We start from the raw sequence: 24,034 nt of genomic DNA on the forward strand, positions 1-24,034 counted from the left end.
TATGACAAACAGAAAGGGTCCTGCTTCACATCACACGGAAGTCTAAAGTCACACAGGATATAGTATCTCATTGGCCACATCTAGCCTCCATTGTTTCATGCTAATCAGAGCACAAAGATCAATATTGTTTGTTTTGGTTTTACCACAACTTCATTGGTTCGTTCTAGATGCTGTCATCAGCATGATTCCTTCACTGAACAAGCTTAAACCTACTGTGTATAACCTGCCTGATACTGAGAGTGACAAGCCACAAAAACGTCTCCTAAGGAATGCCAGTGTTGCTCTGCATCACCAGAAAGTTTGCCATATCAACATACACAACATATGATGTGTTACTGTGTCCACAGCTTGTTTCTGCTGCCCACAAGAAAACTTAAAAGTCTGCACAGAGTTGGGAAACTAAAACACTAAAACATTGATGTAAATGATACACTGCAGAGTCTTTAACTGTTAATGGACACTTTTCTGATGAAAGATCATGGAGTATCCTGAAAAACATCCATCTTCTTGGCAGCATGTACGTGCTCAGTCCACTTAACAGCAATCCTCTGAGCGGATCTCGATATTTCTCATGTAAAATGGAGAAATTTGGATCATGAGTGGTGCAAAAAGAGAGATGAGGGGGTGCCAAAGTCATAGATTCATCTTCTTGGCTATCAGCAGAAAATTTTTATAGTCTAGTCAGTAGGTGTTGAGATATCTAGCTTCGGGCTCAAGAGTTGAGCTTTACAAAATAGTGTCTGAAGCTGGATTTTGTGCAAAACCTGAATCAAATTGTTGGAAATTTGAGTATCTACCTTTAGGTAAAAGAATGTGCAGAGGATGTTTAAAATAGTCTGGCTTTTGCTTATGTTACCTGCTTTTGCAGACAATTGTAGCATATGTACCATAAATGAAGCATGATCCACTCAGAAAAAAGCCTGGTGTCTTTTGTCCACTATCTCTGTGGCACAGAGATTCCAGCTCTTCCAGGGTGAAGCCCGGTAAATGAGCTGCAAGATGCATTAATCTCTGCAGAGTGTGTCAGCTCCTCACAGTAATCCAAGGCCAATGGTCAGCAGAAATAAATGCTCTGAGGGAGCAAACGAGATTAGAGATTAAGTTTGATCCGAGCAGAGCCATCCCACATCAAAGCCATATCACGACTGTAAAATAAATAAATTCAATTTACTTCCGCCAGCTACAGGGGACCATTAAACATCTCAAATTATGGCTCTTCCCCTGTGATCTACACTGTGGCCACAAGGCCTGATTAGATACACTGGAGGCCAGCATTTTCTCACAGCAGTCGTAGAGCGCTGGCTTATGGCCAGTCTGGGTCTCATGTGTTGGTTTAGCAGCTCAACAGCAGCAGAGGAAACGGTAATAAATCCAAGTGAAGTGCAAGTGCTGATAACGCTGCTGTGGTTTTACAATCTTAGCAGCACTTTTGTGTGTGCCTGTTAAATGTGAAATAGACTAGAAGTGTGTAGTTCAGTTTATGCGTTCAATTAATGATTCTTAAAGTAATTATATACAGCATAAGTTTCAGTGTCTATTTGAATGTCAGTATGGTGATGTTGAATGAGATGTTTGTTTCTAGTTTTAATTCACCTAAAGTATTTCGAAATAGACTAACACACAGTTTGGTTTGGTCTTTTCATGGAATTTTCAAGGAAACAATAACATACCTGTAGAATACATACCTGCCGCTCAGCTCCTGATACAGGCTACAGTCAGCTCCCGCCTCGATTATTGCAACTCGCTCTTGGCTGGCCTACCTGCTTGCGTGATCAAACCTTTGCAAATGGTCCAGAATGCCGCAGCGCGACTGGTTTTCAATCAACCTAAAAGGTCACATGTCACCCCACTCTTCAGCGACCTGCACTGGCTGCCTGTAGCTGCCAGAATTAAACACAAAGCTCTGACGCTAGCCTACAAAACCATCTCAGGATCTGCCCCTGCCTATCTCAGCGTCTTACTAAAGGCTCACGTCCCGACCAGGGCGCTACGCTCCGCTCATACAAACCGTCTAGTTGTACCCTCGCCTCTCGCGAAGCGAGGTCACTCTAAACTCTTCTCTGTGGTCGTCCCCAAATGGTGGAATGACCAACGGCTACTAGAACAGCAACATCCCTTTCTACCTTTAAAAAACTTGTAAAAACCTTTCTGTTTCGAGAATGCTTCCCTGCCTAACAAAACTAACAACTACTCTGTGCTCCTTTACACCTTTCTCAGCTTATGTCCTCCTCTGTAAGTCGCTTTGGATAAAAGAGTCTGCTATATGCAATGTAATGTAATGTAATGTAATATAATCAGGCTTTCCATCCATCCATCCAGGGCCGGTCTTAGCTATGGGCAATGTGACCAACCGCCCAGGGCGCAGTCTCCGTGAGGGGCGCACGAGCGCCCGAAAAAAAAAAAAACCTCGCCAATGTTCTATACCGCTCATCAAGTTAGCGGAGCGGGGGGTTGACAAGGCGGAGGGGGGCGGCGGACAGACTGATCCCAGGCGGCAATCTAGGACTAGGGCGCACGGCGCATCTAGGGCGCACGGGCGGACGTGAGGGCGCACGAGAAAAAGTTCGAGGTGGAAATGAAAATATACAACACACATTTACTTATATAACATTCGCAGTATAAATACAATTTAAGTCAATGATATTCAGAATAAACAGAGAGAAATATAGATGAGCTCTGAAAATGTTCACTGTGCAGTCTTGGTCAGAGTTAGTCAGGGTGTAGTGGCTATGTCCCATTTTCAGCCGCTACTGGTGCTAATTTTGTTGATTGTTAGACACGTGAACCGGAGAAACTGATGGCGAAACTCTGATGACTTTAACTGAAAATCCATTTATTGCGCGCTTTGCAATTTTCCACAAGCTTTACAAACAAAAGTGTCCATTTAAACACAACCTCGTACAAAAACTTTTTGCCCACAAAATCAGACGCACTTGTGGCTGATGAGCTGTACTAAATAGCGTATGGTTGGCCTCGGCCTATACCATACCACCGCCCGAAAAAGATAAAAACCCCGCGAATTTTCGGTACCGCTCATTAAGTTAGCGGAGTGAGCGGGGTGTTGACAAGGCAGAGGGGGCGGCGGACAGGGCGGAAATGTGGCCAGGACCGGCGCTGCATCCATCCATCCATCCATCCATCCATCCATCCATCCATGCATCCATCCATCTGTCTTCTTCTGCGTCTTTGTGGCCGGGTTGTGATGTGAGCAGGCTAAGCAACGACGCCCCTCCCTCTCCCCTGCGATGTTTTTAATCCTCATTAATCATAGTAACAATTAAAATATCTCACTCACAATGGAGTATATATGAAAGTTTTGAAGTTCATTGTTCTCACTGACTGTATGTATGTAGCTGATTTTCGTGCATTATGGTCTCGACAGGCACGATATGAAAGATTGTGATTTGCCTCCAGCAGGTGTTAAGGTGGAATATCTGGCCTTGTTGTAAAATTCTGCAGCCCAGACTCTCTCTCTCTTTTTTTTATTTTTATTTTTTACCATTGTCACTCCTGAGGAAACAGTGTGAATTTCTTCACTTCTGGTTTTCACTGTTTTTCACTTTTACAACATCTCCATGAGCTGAAAATATTTATATTTTTGTAAATGAAAAACCCACCTACTCATTCACTCTTTATGCACTGTGCTATCATTTTAATATTTATATTTTATTTATTATCATCATTTTTACTATCAATTTTATTCCAGATTTTTATTGTAATCATTTGCCTTTTTATTATCTTAAAATGATTATCTTTTATTATCTTAAAGGTATTATCTATCTCCATTCATCTTATCTATTATCTATTTTTTATTATCTTAACTGTCCATTTTAACGTTTCACATCGTGTTAATCATTTTGAATTACATTAGGATTTGTTGAAGGTGTTAGAAAAATGAACTTTCACAGATTCATGGCTTTCTCCATGATGCATTTTGATGCAAATTGTATTTGTATAGTGGAATGGGGGAGTACAGTATGCTAATTGAAGAGCAATTCCACACATGGATATACACATGACAGTTGGTTCTGATTTATTAACATACTGTCTGCACGGAGGGAAGAACAGAATTGGCCGGTGCACACTTCTTTTGGCGGTAAAATTATTTCTCTGCACGTTATTGAACGCAGCCTGTATACTCCAGCAGACCTGACCTCACACAGTCCACAATATCTGATCTCATTTAATGTTTTTTAAATTTTTTATTGTGAATCTGTGTGAGGAAACATAAACTGTGGGATGCCAAGAGCCCATTTGATCCAGCGGTCTTAAGCTGGACACTACACTGCAGGTCAGCTTGTACCCTTTCTTATGACAGAGAAAAAAAATAAAAGCAGTGCTTATCAATAACCTTTCATTAAAACCAAAACATGATAAATGGCCATCTGGCCTAAAAAGACACGACAAAGTGATGCAGCAGCCATTTTACCGCTCCAAGGCAATTTGTCTCTGTAAAGCTCCCTGTTAGCACCAGTCTTAGGTTGCCACAATGCTACCATGATGCCTCTTTTATCTCTTTCTAGTCTCCAGTGAGCCTGTGAGTTTCATAGTTTTTTGGTTGGCCTGGATATTAATAGCTACAGCTGACCATGGTAATGACTAGCTCAGGGAGTGATAGGACACAGCTCCAGCAGCTGCTGCTATGGCAGCGCTAGTCTGGGATGTTGCTCTAATGAGAAATACTATAAAGACCAACACTGCTCGTCTTATCTCTATTTCTGTGAGGCACTATAGAGCTGGCAAACATCCCTCAGCGTTAACAGAGTGTTGGAAATGGTCGAGGTTGTAGGTTGTCATTTATTGGCCTATTTAATCTCCCTACATATTTCCTCGCCTGAGGCACAGCGCTGTCCCCAACAGACAGAATCAATAGCAGCGCTACTGCCAAGCCATCCGAGGGCTAACAATAAAACTAGGACAATTACAGTGAGATGGATCAGTGTCTTTAGCAGAAATATATTATTAATATGTTTGGACGAATGCCAGGAGGCTGAAGGAAGAGAAATCAGTGGCAATGAAAAAAAAGCCAGTTAGTTAACTGGTCACCTGAGAGCCGGCCTGGACCTGTTCCCCACATATTGGCAGTAATGTGACAAGTCTTTGTACAGGTGTGTGTGTGGGAGTAAACGCTGCCTCACTGATCCAACAGCTAAATGTCACTGTAGCGTTGCTGTGTTTTTCCCACCGGACATTTGTTGTTTTTATTTATGTCTGTTTAATGCAGACAGCCACATTAAACATTCACTGGACAGCCTTAAATTAAGAATACACTATGATAATTCATAAAATGGAGTATCTTGTGGCAATTCTTTGGGAATAGTTCTTATCTAGTGAGCTAACTCTAAATACCTGCTATGTATGCTGAATGAGTAAATGTGGCTTCCGAAAACTCGATTTGTATTCAGTGACTATCTGTGCACTGCAGTTTATTGGAGACATGACTGTATTTCTCATTTTACAGTTTTATAAGGATATGACATCACGTGTCTGTCTCCTGCATCAATCTTAATTTTCTGTTGATGCAAACTCACTCTTAAATTGAATGTGATGTACGTTTCCACAGTCTGGCACACAGCGCTCTGTTTTCTCAGTCAGCTTCCAAATATGAGTCAAAGGACCTTTGACACGAGTACAACATTTTCTGCCTAGTTAACCATTTTAGTTGGTTCATATTAAGAGAATTTAATTGTTTCTTTATAGTTTCACCATGTGCTCCTCTCAGTAGACAGTTGTTGGAAAAAAAGTAGAGTAGACTCTGTTGGAAAAAAAGTCCCATGCACTAATCAGGTTTCTCAAATTTTGAAACAGGAAGTGAGGAATCTAAAGTCCATTTCTTGGGCTTTCATTTGAGATTAGTTCATTGTTACATAATCATCTAATTTCTTCTTCTCGGATTTTCAGTGTCTGAATTTCACAGGGGCATAGCATCCACTGTGGAGAGCCCCTTTTGCCCCTTTTGGAGAGCTCTGTTTTGTGGAATTACTCGTACTACAAATAAATCCAAAGACCAAGGCCATTCAGAGCAAACAAGATCGTTTCTGGAGCTTTTTGGTGATATATGTGGCTGTTAGCAGGAAACTCTTTTTTGTGTGACACATGACACATTATTGAGTCCTTTCCTTTCATTCTCTTTTTCATTTCTGTGTCTCTGCAGCTTTCGTATTGAGCTGTGTCTTCCCCAAGCGGCCTCTCTATGGTGATGTATCGGTGAGCAGTCTCCACTCCGGGGGGGAGGCTTTCTTCTACTGTCTGACTGGCTACCAGCTGGAAGGCCCCAGTGTGCTGACCTGCCGCAATGCTAGCACCCCCTACTGGAGTGGCAAGGAACCATACTGCCTAGGTAAGGTCACCAGAAGTGGAGAAAAAACACAATCAAAGCTCATCCGAATCTGATGAATAAATATGGAGTGAATTATGTAATATTTACCTAAATGATTTGTTTACTTTAGTTTTGCCTTGCAGTACATATTGCAGTATATTATTTAGGCATGTAATGAATTCAAATTACTTACTTTTGAAACAGAGATGTCTTTATAAAAACAATATTTCTTTTACAGTGTCAGCAAAGTATTATTATTATTACTATTATCATTATTATTGTTGTTGTTGTTATTCTTATATCTGTTATCTTACTTCTCATTACTTAAACTGTGTGGTAAATCGATATATTATACTGTATATATAATTATAGAATACAATAACAGTAATGATAAACCATTCTTTACAATATTAACATTATTATTATTATTATTAACTATTTTAACACTGGATTGCACCTAAAATAATGATGGAGATTATACAGTTATTACTTATAAACAGAAATGTATTGATAAAAAGATTGGCACAATTAGAAAAGAGTATTACATCAAAAATTGTAAATCTACAAAATGCAAAGCATTTACTGTATTTTTATATTTATGTATTGAACATCATAATATTTTAATTTACTTACAAATTCAACACAAACATTAGTATTCTTCACTTTCTGTCAGTGGTCCTTGAGCTCTGCTCTTGTTTCATTAAAGTTCTTTTTTCTGAATATGAGTGTTTACCCTGCTTCATCATTCTCTGCCAGCTTTACCCACAATTCCCATCAACAATGACAGACAGAGCTGGACTCCCACAGGAGTGTGACGATGATGAATGTTTTCTTTCTTTCTTTCTTTGCTCCGATGAGGCTGGCTGATGAATAATAAGTGACCATTTTACTCCTGACCACTCTGATTCCCAGCTGCTGAAAGCAATTTCAAACCAGGAGTTTGTGTGGCTCTGCATCTGTATCTGTGCCATCTTCATTCTGTGTGTGTGTGTGTGTGTGCACACGCGCGCACGTGCATGCATGTGTAAGGGCGTGCTCATGTGACAGAGCATAAAGCAGGTGTATCGAGGTGTGATACTGAAGGCTGGGCATGATGCCGCTGGGTTTACTCTTCCTGCTCTACTTTAATTAAGCTTTGTCTGCATGGATAACCTTGACCTGATCACTGGGAAACAACACACACACAGAGACACACTCAGACACACACAGACACCTCCCTATAGCGTAGATGGATTTTCTGTACGTGTTGATAAATCTGATTGTATCTCTTGTGTTCTCGCCTAATTTCTTGGTTCCCTCCATGCTCTTGAATTTAGAAATCAAAGGTGATGCATGACTGAACTTCAAGATCCACTTCTTACAAATTACAGTATACAGTGATTATTTGTTCAATTTAAAGGTTCGATTCACCCAAATTACAAAAACATGCAGTATTTTCTCACCTACCTCTTACGGCATTGAGCCATGCATACGCTGTCAACAGCTTTCAGAAAGACTATTTATTTACTAGAAAGCAGTTCAAATGAAAGCTGTTTACACTGAGCTCTGTGTGTTATTCTGAGGAACAGGAACATTATTTCCCACATGTATTCAACATCATTTATCATCACTTTAAGTACTACAAACTAAACTCTATTCACTGCCACTGTATTTGGCTGGAGGCAATAATATCAGACACCGTGCCACTGGGGACACAGAGGTCACGTCCTTGGTCAGTTCACTGGGAACTTGGGGAGATAAAAATTATGAAATTAAAAGAAGTTTCACTTTGTATGACTACACACATGTAGGATTTTTAAAGATCAATTCTGCCCTAAAGGCCTTTTATGCCTCAGCTGCAGAGAGAACAGCGCCTCTATTTGAGGAACACCTTTATTTCTAACTGTGTTGCATATTTAATTATGTTTTAGAGGCAGGCTTTCTGACCTGCAGTCAAATGTGAAGACATAAAGTTAATGTTTGGTTGGTACATTAAGGGGATGTGAATTTTGTTGACTTTCAGTGCATTGGATGTGAACATGAAAAATCAAGTGCAGAATTTCATTTGGTCTTCTCTCTCTCAGCTGCCTGTGGCGGTTTGATTAGTAATGTGACAGTCGGCCGGATCGTCTCTCCTGGATTTCCCAGCAACTACAGCAACAACCTGACCTGCCACTGGCTGCTCGAGGCCCCTGAGGGCCAGAGACTGCACATCCACTTTGAGAAGGTGGCACTGGCTGAGGATGATGATCGGTAAGCAGACGGCAGTCTGGTTAGGTATGAGGAGGAGGATGGTTGGACATCCTAAACATAAAAGTAATGTATTACACTACACTACTGGCAGTGTGTTTCTGAAATATAAATCCTCATTTAAAGTCACAGGGCTTTACAATTTAATTTAAATATAATATAAATAAATAGGAAACACACAAAGATAAAAATAAAAACAAATAATACAAGTACAACATGAGTTATATACACTATAGGCACTTTTCATATATATATATATATATATATATAAATTGGATAATTGCACAGATGGATAAATTAAACACAAAGATTACAGCAGGAGGTATTCGCACAGGAAGAATGTAGCAATGTAGGAAGAAAATAATGGCACAGTGTGAGAATTATTCAAATTAAATATATACAGGAAATCTTTTACATTTTTTTTACTGGGAGTCTTGGCTTCAGGACTCACACCCACACAGTAATTTAGTTGCCCTGTTGGCTCCATTGGGGCAGTTACATGTATCCAAGGGGCACACGTCAGCAATGAGGGACAGACTAGTGCTGGTGTTTCACCTTTCCGGCCCTGACTTTACAGCCACACCACTGCCCAAAACAACCTAATAAGGTGTATTTGTTACAACAAGCATGAAAAAGATGAGAACTCTGTCAAATGACCTGCAGTAAATGGTTTGAGTGGAGAGGTTATGTTAGATGATGGTCAAAATGTTGCATCTTGACAAGAATCTGTGTCTTCCTTTGAGGCTTGAATCTAATTATGTCATCACTGATGAGCTACAGGTCAGTGTAACTTCTGTCTCATGGTTCATGCTCTGTTAACTGTCATGCATTACCTTCCTCTTTACTCCTGCACAGTCCTGCAGTTATGTTCAGTCATTGAGCCTCTCGTGCTTTGTACCTTCTGCTTTGTAAGAGCGTTATTTCTGAGGACTCCGCGGGGTAACAACTAGCTGTCAGTGCAGCTCATAGCAGTGACAGTAGAGTGCCATTTTAGCAGCATGGGGCTCTCATTACAGAGGACGGAAAGGAAGAGCCACAGGGGGGAAATTAGCTGAATAATCAATTTTGTCTACCAGCCAATAGCTGCTCTGGGCTGCTCTTACAGTCGTGCTACAAATATAGACCTCACACATTTGAACAGACATCTGGACAGTTCAAAAGGAAGTGATGACGTGGAGAAGACAGAGAATTGGCACAAGAGTAAAAGGTTGTTGTGTAATGAGCTGAGATCTTTTCAAAGAAAAGCCACCTGCTTGTCTGCCATTCTGTCATTTACCACTTTAGTGAAGTTTTCCAGTTTCCAGTTTTGAACATCACCAAAAACATCAAACTCCACTCCACGTCTTTGATGGGTTACTGGCTCCACTAGTACAGAAGACGCACAAGATTACCCTTCATGAGGCTTTTTTTCATTTTTTTTCAAACTACAGCTAATTAAAAATGTATTTGTCATTCTATATTCTGTATGCAGCCTTACACAACAAGATGTAAGTTGTAGTCCCTTTATGCTATGTTGGATGAGTTGAGGACTGTAGCAACCGATGATGTAATAAAGTCCAATAATGTAATACCTGCCAATAACGTAATAATTTGGGCCATTTTAAATGTAATGAAGCCAATAATGTAAGAACGTTTTTGAGCCAATAACATAATAACATTTTGCCAATAAAGTAAGAAGTTATTACGTTATTGGCTGGTTATTATGTTATTGGCGTAGCATTAAAGAAATTATTATTCGATAATGTAAAATACATAAATAGGGCTGCATTTCTTAGAAACAAAAGATTATTTTGCAGTTTTTGTGCAGTTTGTTCAACAAAAATAGATATAGTGGATGTCGTCACATTCATTCATCAAGGGGACATACTATGCAGCACTCTCAATAATTATGGTTGTAAGAGCCAATTTGAGAATTATTTGTTGTACAAATTCTTTATTTAGAATATTGTTTATTTGCTTAGATATGTAAATTCATAATTTCATGTATGGAGGATTATTATTTGATTCGTTACTATGAAATGTATATGCTATTTAGATCACTTTGTGGAATGTGTTGGAATTCAGGAAGAGAACAGTGGTCATGTGACCTACATGTGTTTGCACAGTGTTGTCTAATCAGTCTAGGTATTACTAAGTTATTACATTATTGGCTTTATTACATTCAGAATGGCCAAAATGATTACGTTATCGGCAGGGATTACATTATTGGTTGCTACAAGGACTGGTGGTACAGCAGTGGATACTTCTGTATTGCTCATCAGACTGCAGCAGGGTAAACAGGCTGTGGTTGGGTGGGTATGTATGAAAAACAACTGAAGACCTGTAACAATGGAATTTATAGTTATTTGTAGTTAAATATTTACATGTGTATGAGTAAACCTGAAGTCACAGAGAAAAAACTCAAACTCATACACTCACATTTTTGCTTGTTGCTGCAGTGAACATGCTGTGAAAAAACACACACATACACATGCATCTGCAAATCAGTATGTAAAATTATGCCATGAAAGTTGCTCACCTGTAGAATATTTTCTCACAGATAATTACACAAAGAAAAGTGAATTATTATAATTGAATTTGCCACTATGAGTCTCAAATCCTGTTTGTTTTTGCTCACCAATGATAAAATTAACATATTTGCATTACATATTTCAATGAAATATGGAGCAACAAAGGGCCAGGCACTACTCAGAGAGTGGAGAACCCTTTTGGCCAATCAAAGGAGCTGGTTTGGGTGCTTTTCTGTGTCATTTTTGCAAATAACTACCTGGTTGGGACTGTTAAATGGTAAATTGTATTTTCATACATAGCCTACTGAACACTCAACAATGTTAAATTCACCTATTTACACACACATTCATACACTGGTGGCAGAGGATGCCAACCACTCATCAGGAGCAGCACAGTGCTTCCTATACTAATCCTACCCATCCACACACACTCACACACTGACGACACAGCCATCTGGAGCCATATGGGATTCAGTATCTTGTCCAAAGACAAGGAGCCAGAATTCTAAAAAAAAAAGCTCAGATTATTACTCAACCTGCTCTACCATCTGAACCACAACTGCCCCGCAAAAGGAGCTGGCCTCACTTTGTTTTTGGTGGTTTGACCCTTTTAATCAGCCGGCAGTAAGTAGGCAGGAGAAGCAGGGAGATGCTCTTTGATGGACCAAAATGAGGACAGGGGAGGGCTTTGTAGCTGTCAGGTCCAGCTTATTGTTTTCCTTGGTGGAGATGTGGACAGGCTGGTGCAATTTAGGAACACAGTGCAAGAACAAGATTATAAAGCTGACACAGATGACAACACTGGTGTATATGTAACACAATAGGCAAGGCAAGGCAAAGCAAGTTTATTTGTATAGCACAATTCATACACAAGGCAATTCATAGTGCTTTACAGAGGCAAGGAAAAACACTGGACATTAAGACAAGCAATAGACATAATAATAAATAAATAAATAAATAAATAAATAAAACAGAGAAAAGAAATTTTAATTTAAAAAATATACAGAAATTAAAACCAATAATTAATGAAACATCAGAATGTCATTTAAAATCATTAAAACAGAAAATTTGAAAACAATTGAAAACATAAAACGAATCACAGGATTATGTATGTATATTCTACTAACATGTCGTTTATGTATTGTGGGCCTAAACCATTCAGTGATTTGTAAACTCGAGCTGCTGCGTTCTGAATGAGCTGCAGCTGTTTGATACTTTTTTGGGGGAGTCCAGTCAAAAGACCATTACAGTAGTCAAGTCTACTGGAGATGAAAGCATGGATCAGCTTCTCCTGATCTGTTTGGGACATAAAGCCCTTAACTCTGAATATGTTCTTAAGTTGGTAGAAGGCTGTTTTGGTGACTGATTTTATGTGACTGTTGAAGGTCAGATCTGAGTCTATCAACATGCCAAGGTTTCGGACTTGGTCTTTAGTTTCTAGAGACAGTAACTCAAGGTGTTTACTGACAGCAAGCCTCTTCTCTTTATTGCCAAAAACAATTACCTCAGTTTTTTCTTGATTTAACTGAAGAAAATTTTGGTTCATCCAATTTTTGACTTGCTCTAGACAGTTACATAATGACTCTATAGGACTGCAGTCATCTGGGGACAGCGCAAGATATATCTGTGTGTCATCTGCATAACTATGATAGTTGACATTAGAATTCTGCAGAGTTTGATGCAAAGGCAGCATATATAAGTTGAACAAAAGAGGGTCCAAAAACTGACCCCTGAGGAACCCCACATGTCATAGCCACTTGATCCGATTGATTACTTTCAATGGTCACAAAATAACTCCGCTCCTCCAAGTAGGACCTGAACCATTCTAGGACTGTTCCATGGAGTACTGCCCATGTTTCCAACCTGTTCAGCAGTGTGCTGTGATCCACAGTGTCAAACGCAGCACTGAGATCCAGCAGGACCAGAACTGATACTTTGCCTAAATCAGTGTTCAACCTTATGTCATTTAACACTCCAATAAGAGCTTTTTCTGTACTGTGGTGAGCTCGAAAACCTGATTGAAATTTGTCGGTCCACTAAGAGTCCACTGGAGTTCAAGAAATTACTGAGTTGATTAAAAACCACTTTCTCAACAATCTTGGCTATAAAAGGAAGATTTGAGACAGGTCTGTAGTTGGTTAACTTGAAAGTATCCAGCGTTCGCTTTTTTAAGAGTGGCTTGATGGCAGCTTCTTTTAGGGGTTTAGGAACTGGCCTGATTGAAGTGAGCAATTTATTATTTTCTGCACATCTGTTTGGACAGATTTTACAATAGCTTTAAAAAAGTCAGATGGCATTGTGTCAAGACAGCATGTCAATGGTTTAAGATGCTGAACTGTTTCTTCTATGTTTTTTTGATCAGCTGTATTAAATTCTGACATAACAGTTGATTCATTCCTAGGCGGTTTTAGGGATTGCATCACTTTATCGTTTTGTAGATTTGTGTTGATATTTAACCTTATAGATTTGATTTTTTCATTGAAAGAGTGAGCAAATTCATTGCATTTTTCTTTTGGGGGGTTTGTAAGCTTATCAACTATAACAGAGTGCGAGTGTTGTTGATGTTCTTATAAATAATTTTAGAGAAGTGTTGGTGTCTAGCCTTGATTAACTCATGGTTGAAATTACTGAGACTTTGTTTGGTACCAGAGGTCGTGGTGAATTTGGAGTTTAGTTTTTCTCAATTTACGCTCTGCTTTCCTGCATTCTGTTTTCAATGCCTTTACCATCATAGTGTTCCTCCATGGTGATCTCTGTCTACTCAAGGTCATCTTAGTTATAATAGGTGCAACAGCATCCATGACATTTGAGATTTTCCAGTTGAAATTATCCAGGAGTTCATCAACTGTCTCTGCGCTCACAGTTGGTGACATTGCTATAGCCTCCATAAACTTAGCACTAGTATTCTCATTTATGTACCTTTTCCTAACAGACACAGAGGTTAACTGAATGTTTAGAATTATCTGTAAGTCAAAGAACACACAGAAATAATCATAATAATAATAATCTAAGGTCCACTTGGACATTTTCTCATAATAGCAACTGTTTTCATGAATTCATTTTCACTTCCTGGTGAATCAGAGGAAACCCCTGCACTCATACATGTTACTATGGTTAAGTGTCTGTAAAGATCCTTAGTCATCCAGCTCATAGTGTTCATTTGATGTTCATCGCAGGCAACTGAACTTGCTTAGTTTCTTGAAGACATCTTGTAGCCTGTCATTCCCGCTCTGCTCCCTGTATAACTATTCTTGCAGTATAGAACTTAATTCTCCAGATCCGATCTTCCACAAGAATAATGGCACGCTTTAATAATTACAACTGTCCATATGTACAATTGTGATGTAGGGCAGTTGCCTAATAACGCCAGTAGATGGCGCTATCGTATTGTTCTTTGCCCTCAGCGGTTTGGCGAATATGGCTGGTTCTCCTAAAAAGGCCGCCGTATTTCCAGGTGTGTTACGCGTCAAGCGTCATTTCGGTCAAATGTTTGTTTCCTTTGATAAGGGCATGGGAAGTTGCCAGGCACCGTGACTCGTGTGAATGTGAAATAAATGACGGCGTGGTCCGAGCCGCAAATACAACGACCGTGTCCGACTCGTCCCTCCTCTACACGCCCCAAACACAACACAACACAACGCAACGCAACACAACACAACGCAGAGTCCCTGGGTGGAGTGGCCCGGGTTACAGTGATATTGCACACTGAACTGAGCTCTGTTGCACACGAATGTCATTCACACCATGACAGATTTTAGAAGAGCCATTGTTTCAGGTAGTCTTGCTCCGAGAGTTTGACTGAAGCACACCACAGTGTTAGATATAAAAACACGTGGAAGATGCATTCATTGTGCTGGATTCTTTAAAGGACCAGTATGAAGCATGTAGTATGTAGGATTCAGTGGCATCTAGTGGTGTAGTTGCAGATTGCAGCTCCCTTTAGTGAGGGAGAAACTAACGGTGGCCATAAAACTCATGAAAAACACGAGGCCCTGTCTAGTGGTTAGTTTATTTATAGAAGCATGTCACTTCAACAAGGTGGACTCTGTGGAGGACCTGTGTCTGTAGATATAAAAGGTTCATTCTAAAGTAATAAAAACATATGTATTATTATGATTATTTTATTATTATTTAGGACATAAAAACATAAGATGAATATTAATATATTTAATTCTGTAAATATAGTCCCCTAAAACTGACATACCGGACCTGTTCCAGGCAGCCATTTGGTTCCATTAATTTCTGCACAGTATGAAAATCTAATTAGCATGTAAGGTGTGATTTAGGCACAATGAAACAGTCCTTTATGAGATTCATCAAATGGGTCTTTGTAAGGAAATGGCTGAGTATTCTCACCTAACATTAGCATTGACACATTATTTAACAGAAATGTAAGTAGTGGAATCTATGTAATTTCACATTCTTTGCATTCATTACAGATTGTTTTTAAACTAAACTGGGAGGAAATAATACTGTTCACTAGACTAGAGAAATAAAAGGAAAGAGCATATTTACATTTGGCTAGGTTCAGCCAATGTGAATAGAAACATGAAGAATAAATGTAAATATAGATTTTATTTTGACATGAAGGCTCAGTCGTGCTCTGTTGCATTCTGTTCTTGCTACCTGAGAAGCATAATTTAAAGGATCAAAGGCAGAGTTTGTGGAGATCAATGCAGTCCTCCACAGGGAACCATGAAGGAACAGAGCCACAGGTGGAGGCTGCTGTTGTTGTTGGCTGTGACATGCAGAGGATGAACACGAGTCTGACTGCTTAAAAAGACCTCCCAACTGCAGATGACAATTCAACATGCATACAGCATCAGCCGCTCACAGTCGTCTGCCAGGGAATACGTCTTATTTTCATTGTCATAGCTGCAATAATAATAACATTTTAGTCACCAAAAAGAGAAAACAAAGGTGTTGCAAAACATCATCCATCCATCACAGTAACAGTAATCATAATATTCAGAATAAGTGATTGTAAGCAGCCTGCCTGCTGCTGGAGGTGGAAGCATGTAATAGCCTGTTGCTTGTTGACATTTCTGCTTGTTATTGAACGTGAGCCTGGTGCCTATAGATAGATAGATGTGACAGGAATACATGTTTCAATCAGTTGCACAGATGCTTCACATTGTCTCAGGTTTGCCTTGGAATTAATCATATTTATAATGATGACACAGCTATAGTTATACATTAAGGTGTGCTTTGGTTTTTATAAATGGCCTGCCTTGTAACAAGAACATTTGAGAACCATAACTAAAGAAATGTCTTAGATTAAAGAACCCTCTTCTTCAGCTTGTAGATGACACTGGGGCACTTTCACAGCCTCACACTTGAGACAGCTGCTGAGATAATTCTGCCTCCACCTCGTATGACCCCACCTCACCAGCGTGGCCTGCTTTATCCTTTTTTGTCTTGGAAAAAGCTTCTTACATCCACATTTAGCTGCCACCACATGACAATAATGACAAGTGTTGTACCTGGTGCGCTCATTCAAAGTACACTGTCACTGTGTGAAGCAGAGCACAGACCAGTCAGTGTATTTGTGTTTTTGTTCAGTGATATTTTGTTTTTCAAGGGATTTGATGCAGTGACAGAAGAATAGATTTTAGATTTGATATATTGTATTCGTATTATTGTTATTATTGTTGTTGTTATTATTATTATTATTGTTATTATTGTTGTTATTATTGTTGTTATTATTATTGTTGTTGTTGTTGTTGTTGTTGTTGTTAAAATTTCTGAGACGAGGCACTTATAATAAAACATGGGGCAGTTGTCCTTTCATATCACACATAGTAGTTTTATCAATTACTAATTCAAAAATATTTATTAGTACAGCTTTAATATGAAGTATACTGTTCTCTATACATGAATTAAACATTAAATGTCAGGTATGGTTCCAGAGGAGCCCAGGATATGATGAAGCCTGCTGAATGGTTCTTTGTTCTCTTGCTTTAGGCTGCTGATCAAGAATGGTAACAGCATAGATGGAGCTTCCCTGTATGACTCATATGAGGTGGAGTATCTACCCAATGAAGGTCTGCTCAGCAAGTCCAGGCATCTCTTCATTGAGCTGACTACAGATGCTACAGGCACATCCACTGGCATTGCCATCAGGTACCAAGGTAAGCACCTGTAGCACATGATGACATGGTGTTTGTCATGCTCAGTTTGTGTATCCTCTGTCTTGATGCTCTGTCTCCCAATTTGTGAAAACCCATCAGAAAGCCTTTATTATAAGAACACACGATATAAAATGATGTAAGCTCACTAATTGCTCAAAGCAAGGAACACTAGCATCAGTCAGAAATCTTGGCCTGTCGTGGATTGTCAGGTGAATTATAAAAAAAACGTAATTAACAAAAACGTCTACAGAATATAGTGTGAAAGCTTAGTGTGCAGTGAATGGCTGAGGATGCGGACTCGTAAAAGGAGGTCAAAAGTAATCAAGGGCAACAAAAACACCAAAAGAAGTGTGTCATGGAGTGTGAAAGCAGCGAACAGACTTTGGTGGTAGAGATCTGAATACTGGTACAAGTTTTAGAAGTTTCTGAGAGGTGGAACTGCTGAAGTATTGATGGAGACTGTGGACAAACCCTAACTAAACCTAACCCTGTTCACCGCTACTGATGTCTGCAGCTATGCTAGCTTTGCCTAACATCTTAGTTTAGCGTGTTAGCAATCAAACATTGATCGACCGATTGTCGAACCCTAGATTCAGGGGATGCAATGTGGATTCCGTCCTAGCTGTGGAACAGTGTACCAGCTCTTTGCCCTTGCAGGGGTGCTGAGGGGGTCATGGGAGTTTGACCATCCAGTCATGTGCTCTGTCAATTTGGAAAAGGCTTACAACTGTGTCCCCTGGGTGCTCCTGTGGGGGATACTGAGGGAGTATGGGGTACTGTGGCTGTAGGTATGAGTCCTTGTACAACCAAAGAGAGAGTTGTGTCCATATTCTCAGCATAAAGTTAGATACGTTCTCAGTGGATGTTGGACTCCACCAGGGCTGCCCCTTGTCCCCGATCTTGTTCGTAATATTCATGGACCGGATTTCAAGGCACAGCCAGGGTGAGGAGGGTATCTGGTTTGGAAATCTCAGGATTGCATCTTTGCTGTTTGCAGATGATGTGGTTCTGTTGGCTTCATCAGACCATGACCTTCAGCACTCAGTGGGGCGATTTGCAGCCGAGTCTGAAGTGGCCAGGATGAGGGTCAGCACCTCCAAGTCTGAGGCCCAGCACCTCCAAGTCTGAGGCCATATTTCTTGTCGAAAAGCTGTGGAATGTTCCCTCAGGGTTGGGAGCGAGAAATTCTTTCCTCAAGGGGAAATTCTTTATTCTTTAATTATCACAGAGTGATGGGAAAATGGAGCGTGAGATGGACTGGCGGTTTGGTGTGGCATCTGCAGTACTGTGGACAATGTACTGGACCGTTGCGACCGTGGGGAAGAGGGTGCTGAGCCGGAAGGCATAGCTCTCGATTTTCCAGTCTATCTACGTATGTCCCGACCCTCACCTATGGTCAGCTTTGGGTGGAACGAGATCGTGCATACAAGCAGCTGAAATGAGCTTCCTCTGTCGGGTGGTTGGGCTCAGCCTTAGAGATAGGTTAAGGAGCTCAGACCTCCGAGGGGAGATTAGAGTAGAGCTGCTGCTCCTTCGGTTTGAAAGGTGCCAGCTGGACACCCTTTAGAGGTGTTCCGGGCATGTCCAACTGGGAGGATACGCCAGGGTAGACCAGAACCTGCTGAGAGGGCTAGCCATTCTAGCCTGGGAATGCTTGGAATGTGTTGCTGGGGAGAGGGACGTCTGGAGTGCCCTGCTAAACCTGCTGCCATCACGATCCAACCTCACAGCAGAGAATGGATGGACAGATGGATGGATGGATGGATAGATGGATAGATGGATGGATGGATGGAAGTAATTTTTTCTAAACCAAATCTCTAAAGTTTTCTGCCAACTCTCGGAGAGGCTGACAGGAACATGAATGTGTGTACTAAAATGCACAACAATACATCAAATAGTAGATTTTTCAATAAAAATGAAAACATCAGCCTCACAGTGGTTTTAGAGGAAAAGTCGGAGGATTACTGAAGTCCTTAGCATACATTGTCTGAGAACTTTGGATGTCTGCAGGAAATGTTCATGGTAATCTATATCATACAAGAGTTTCTGAGATATTCCAGTCAGACATTCCTGGAGCCATGCCACTGGCATGGCTAAAAGTCCTAATTTGGTCCAACGGGGGGGAAACCTGGCTGAATCTAGGGGAAAAAAGCATCCACTAGTGTGATAGACTGAAAGTGATGCCATGAAAGAGCTCTCTTTAAACCTTAATATCTCCACTATGGAATTTAATAGGTGCAGGAGAAGAAGAAACACATTTTTGTCAGAATAAAAGTATTCCTAAAATACTCTCTAGATAATCTAAAGAAAAAAATCACTTTCATTACTGCCTTATTTGCAGTTTTTGCAATAGACACATTGAATGCATTTGAATGTGCCCATAAATGTGTGGAAGGTAGCTCTCTTTCTCAGTTGGCCTCTGGTGCTTTGAAATAAAAGAATCAAAGAGAATCTTTCACGTACAAAATATTAGTTTCTCCTAGCATAACCAAGTATTTTACAGTATGTTTCAAACAACACTCTTTGAAAGCACAGGGGTTCATCTAATAACTAAAGTGAGAAATCACTTAGCTTCTCTTATCTTTGGTCCTCACATTTGTCTCAGCACTCACCATCTGGTCCTTGAGGACCACTTGGAAATGCAATCACTGTAATCTCTTTAGGCCTCCGCTCCACTGTCACAAATGGGATTAAGTCCAAAGGGAGCAAGAGACCTCATTATGGCTATTAACAGGACATAATGCTGTTCAGCTTGTTTCAACCAGATTTGATAGTCACTGCTTTATCCTGACAAAACCATTCCCACTCCAGTGAACAGCTTACCTCATCCGTCAGCATTCAGTCACTCTTTTCTAAGTGTCACTCTGTCTTCAGAAGTGTGTCCATAAAGAACAATTTGCAAGTTTCTGAAATTCATGAATTCTTCTTCAAGGTTAAATTCATCTCAGTGGATCCTCTATGAGTTCTAAAAAGTAGCAGAGCAGAATATGATCTGATTCTGGCTATAGAAGGATTACAATTCTAGCAGCAGAGGGAACAGGAGTGTTCCCTGCTTTGGTGTTAATGCAGTGTAAATAAGAGATAAATGCTAACATTAGCATGGTAAGATTCTCACACTGACAATGTTTCCATGCTATTTGACATGCTTTAGTTTGGTGTGTTCGCACGTTAACGTTTGCTCATTAGAACTAAATACAATGCTGAGCTGGGGCACCAGCGGTTCATCCTCTGCTGGTTCACTAAATTTTGTGTCAATCCATGTTGTAGATCCTCTCTCTCAATATTTTTAATATCTGTACCAAATATTACAGCAATCCATCCAAAGTTTACAAGATATTTCTTGGAAAAATGGTAACATTGGCATCTAGACAGCCATAACTGAATGACTCCACACAGATTACAAACATTTATGATCCATCGACATTGCATCCTAATAGAAGATTCTACATCATCAGTTCCAAATGTAAGGCAGTTTTGGACAGAGTACACTTTAACCACGAACCCGAAACAGAAAAGAACTGTAATCTTCCACTTCAGTCAATGGTTTCTCCTGGAAATAATATGTTTAAGTTATTAAACTGTTTTCATAAAAATGCTTGTTTTCTAGGAGACAGAGCTGCTTCAGTAGCTTCAAAGTTGATTTGAAGTTGGTCAACAAGATCAGTATTACATGTTCACATTTTACATCTGTTTATTTTGTATCACGCTTTTCTTTAATGTACACCCATTACATTAAGTCAAATAGTTGCTAAACATCTGCCTCTAACACAGCTTGACATGTTCACAGGACCAGGGCCTTTAAAATGAATGTGATAACTAGCCAGCTATATCTAAATACAATATGATTTCAAGAAGAAAGATTGTGTCTAATTGACTCCCTTCCATCACTGAAAATGTCTTTCTACCACAGCATTTGCAGCAGGCCACTGCTATGAACCCTTCGTGAAGTATGGTAACCTGACCAGTAGTGACAATACTTGGGCAGTGGGAGCTGTGGTGGAGTTCGCCTGTGACCCCGGGTATACTCTGGAACAGGGATCTGTCACCATTGAATGCATGGGACCAAACAATCCCCAGTGGAATGAGACCGAGCCCGCCTGCAGAGGTCTGTATGTCTGTGTGTTGCTGAAATTAAGTGACCTTACTTTTAATTGCATCCTGTTTTTAATTACTCTTTGTACAGTGTTTAGTTAACACGATCCACTTAAAATGAGCACACAGTGGGTCAGTGTCTCAGGGACATTCCAGCAGGATTCATGGCCTGTTTACTGTTGACATGTCAAAGTACATCCAATCAGATTACACCTGACCAAGAAGCCTGGATATACAGTATATATATTATATATACATACACAGTGTATGCAGTCAAATTAAAAAGTAAATGTGTTTTCTTCACTTCACTTTTCTTCAGATCGAATTGTATTGAGAGGAAAGTGAGTTCAGACTACTGATCATGCTTTAGTGTACACCGCTTTAAACCCATTAAAACCACTTTAAGAACAACCCGTCAATCAACCCCCCAATCCATCCTGCTGCCATGCAGAGCAGGTACATTAAACCTTGTACCTTTGAGGCATTGAATGCCTGCTCTTTTTTTCTAAATCAAGAAAGAAAGAAAGAAAGAAAGAAAGAAAGAAAGAAAGAAGAACATTTTGAAGAGAAAACATGTCTATATTTAGCAGAGTGAGGTATTGAACAATGAAAAATGCATCATTGTAGGTGTTGGAACTGAAAAGGAATTGTACCAATTGTGTCAACCAGCTCCATTGCTCTATGAGTGCTGTTCTTTCCCCCATTTGTTTTACAAATTAAACTACTTCTGTACACACAAGAACGCAACAATGATTTTTAAGTCTCAAGTTTTTCTTTGCCACCATGGCCAAGTGCTTACTCATGGTGGAATTGTTGGTCTGTAGATAATATTATAAAGAGTACAGTCTAGACCTGCTCTGTATGAAAAGCGTCATGAGATAACTTTTGTTATGATTTGGTGCTATATGAATACAGTTTAATTACATTAAATTACACAAAGCAACACTGGGCACAGGTTGAGGTGATGGTGTCATAATTTCCCCCAAAAAACGTGAGAAGAACATAAAGACCAACCCTTAAGCCTCATAGTTTTTTATGTGTGTGTTCCAGCTGTGTGTAGTGGTGAGATCACAGATTCTGCTGGAGTGGTGCTGTCTCCTAACTGGCCTGAAGCCTACGATAAAGGTCAGGACTGCATCTGGGGGATCCACGTCGAGGAGGACAAGAGAATCATGCTGGATATTCAAGTGTATGTATCCACCTTCTACATGTACAGTTTGATCCATGTCCATTTTCCCTTATACACTGACAAACCCATATTACCCCAAATCCTTTAAATCTAATAATCACAAAACAAACTTCATATCGTGTGCTCATAGGTGCACAAGCCCCCAGCTTCAAACAGAGCCATAAAAGCAGTTTGAAGACAAGAAACATTTCTAAAGAAACTCTGGCCCCCTCGCCCCCATACATTATTATTGACACTGCTCAGCAAATTCAGTATTAATACAACAAACTGTGTCATCATTGCCTTTTTAATGGGCTCTTATTTTGAAGGGACTCTTATTTTGAAAGACTTTTGTCTGGCATACTCGTGTGGTCTTGTATCTGTTACAGTTTTTTCCAATTGCTTAAACACAATTTATATAACACAATTCACCAAACCACACACCCAAACTGCAAAACACCTCATATATCCAGCAAAATGAAGCACTGCAACCAAAATCAAACTTTTGCACCAGATGGCACACACTTCATTCATATTCGTAGATTTTTGTCTAACCAGCTACACACTGTTGGGCATAATGAAAAGCACTCTCATCTTTAGTATGCTTTGCCATAATACTAACATAGTCCAAACTGTAGAGAATTCTTCAGATTGTTCACATGCGCAGAAATATTTGCAGATACACACACGTGCTATTGAAATATTTATTTGTTTATTTTTCACCAAACAAGTCAGTGCAATATATGTACAGCAGATATATTTACATTGGAGTGAACTAAAATATGCTCACAAAACAGTAAGCTGAAAAATACAATTGCAGAAAAAATGTCAGAAAAAAAAATTTAAAAAAATAAATAAAGAGGAAAGCAAAATATCCTTGCTCCCTGTATGTCATTTTAAATATTTGTGCTACCTATGTCATTTCAGTGTGTCAGCAACTGTGTGTGTGCTTGTGTGTCTGCCCTGTCTGTCTGTCTGTGTGTGGTGTGTCTGTCTGTCTCTCTATCTATGTGTCTGTGTTTGTGTCTGCAAGAAACAATGGATAAAATGGCCGACATTGAAAATGTAGTCTTGATATTCATTGATATCATACAGAGACCTCCAAAAAGTTAGTCAAAGGCAGGCTTGCCAGGGTGAGCTGCAGGCCAGAGTAATTAGGCACAGGTAAGGAGAGAGAGAGACTTTTATTTTGAAGGGACTCTTATTTTGAAAGCCTTGTCTGCATGTATGCATGCTTGTGTGAAATTTGTAGTTTGAATGAAGTCTGTAGTAGAAGGAGAAGTAGTTTAAAGTGTAGAAGGTTTGTAGAAGGTGAGTGTAGTAGTAATGTCCTAGAGCGCTGAATCTAGTGATAATTTTTATTTCTGTAGTACAAAATTTGTGGAAGTAGTTAGGTAGGTATGTGTGTGTGTGTGTGTGTGTGTGTGTGTGTGTGTGCTTGTGTCTGTTAAGGAGAGAGTTTTACAAAGTCTTATTTGAAGGGACTCTTATTTTGAAAGCCTTTTGTCTTATCTGTGTGTGTATCTGTGTCTCTGTCTGTCGGCCTCTCTAAGTATGTGTGTGGAGGGGTATGTCTGTCTGTCTG

At 39.9% G+C, this 24,034-nt stretch overlaps 1 protein-coding gene across 3 annotated transcripts in view; it reads left to right on the plus strand.

The window, feature by feature from the left end:
- sez6b (seizure related 6 homolog b) overlaps positions 1–24,034 on the plus strand; it is a 187,969-nt gene that overhangs the window by 131,746 nt on the left and 32,189 nt on the right. For all 3 annotated transcript variants that reach the window (XR_002042048.2, XM_019260688.2, XM_019260687.2), the window contains exons 5-9: positions 6,155–6,340; positions 8,383–8,551; positions 17,023–17,189; positions 21,100–21,294; positions 22,332–22,470. Coding sequence is in view for 2 of the 3 variants with exons in the window: in XM_019260688.2 (XP_019116233.2) it covers positions 6,155–6,340; positions 8,383–8,551; positions 17,023–17,189; positions 21,100–21,294; positions 22,332–22,470 (856 nt within the window). In the remaining variant the exon portion in view is untranslated. The remainder of the gene's footprint in view (positions 1–6,154; positions 6,341–8,382; positions 8,552–17,022; positions 17,190–21,099; positions 21,295–22,331; positions 22,471–24,034) is intronic.

The sequence above is a fragment of the Larimichthys crocea genome, chromosome VII, assembly GCF_000972845.2.
Source record: "Larimichthys crocea isolate SSNF chromosome VII, L_crocea_2.0, whole genome shotgun sequence".
NCBI classification, from domain to species: Eukaryota; Metazoa; Chordata; class Actinopteri; family Sciaenidae; genus Larimichthys; species Larimichthys crocea.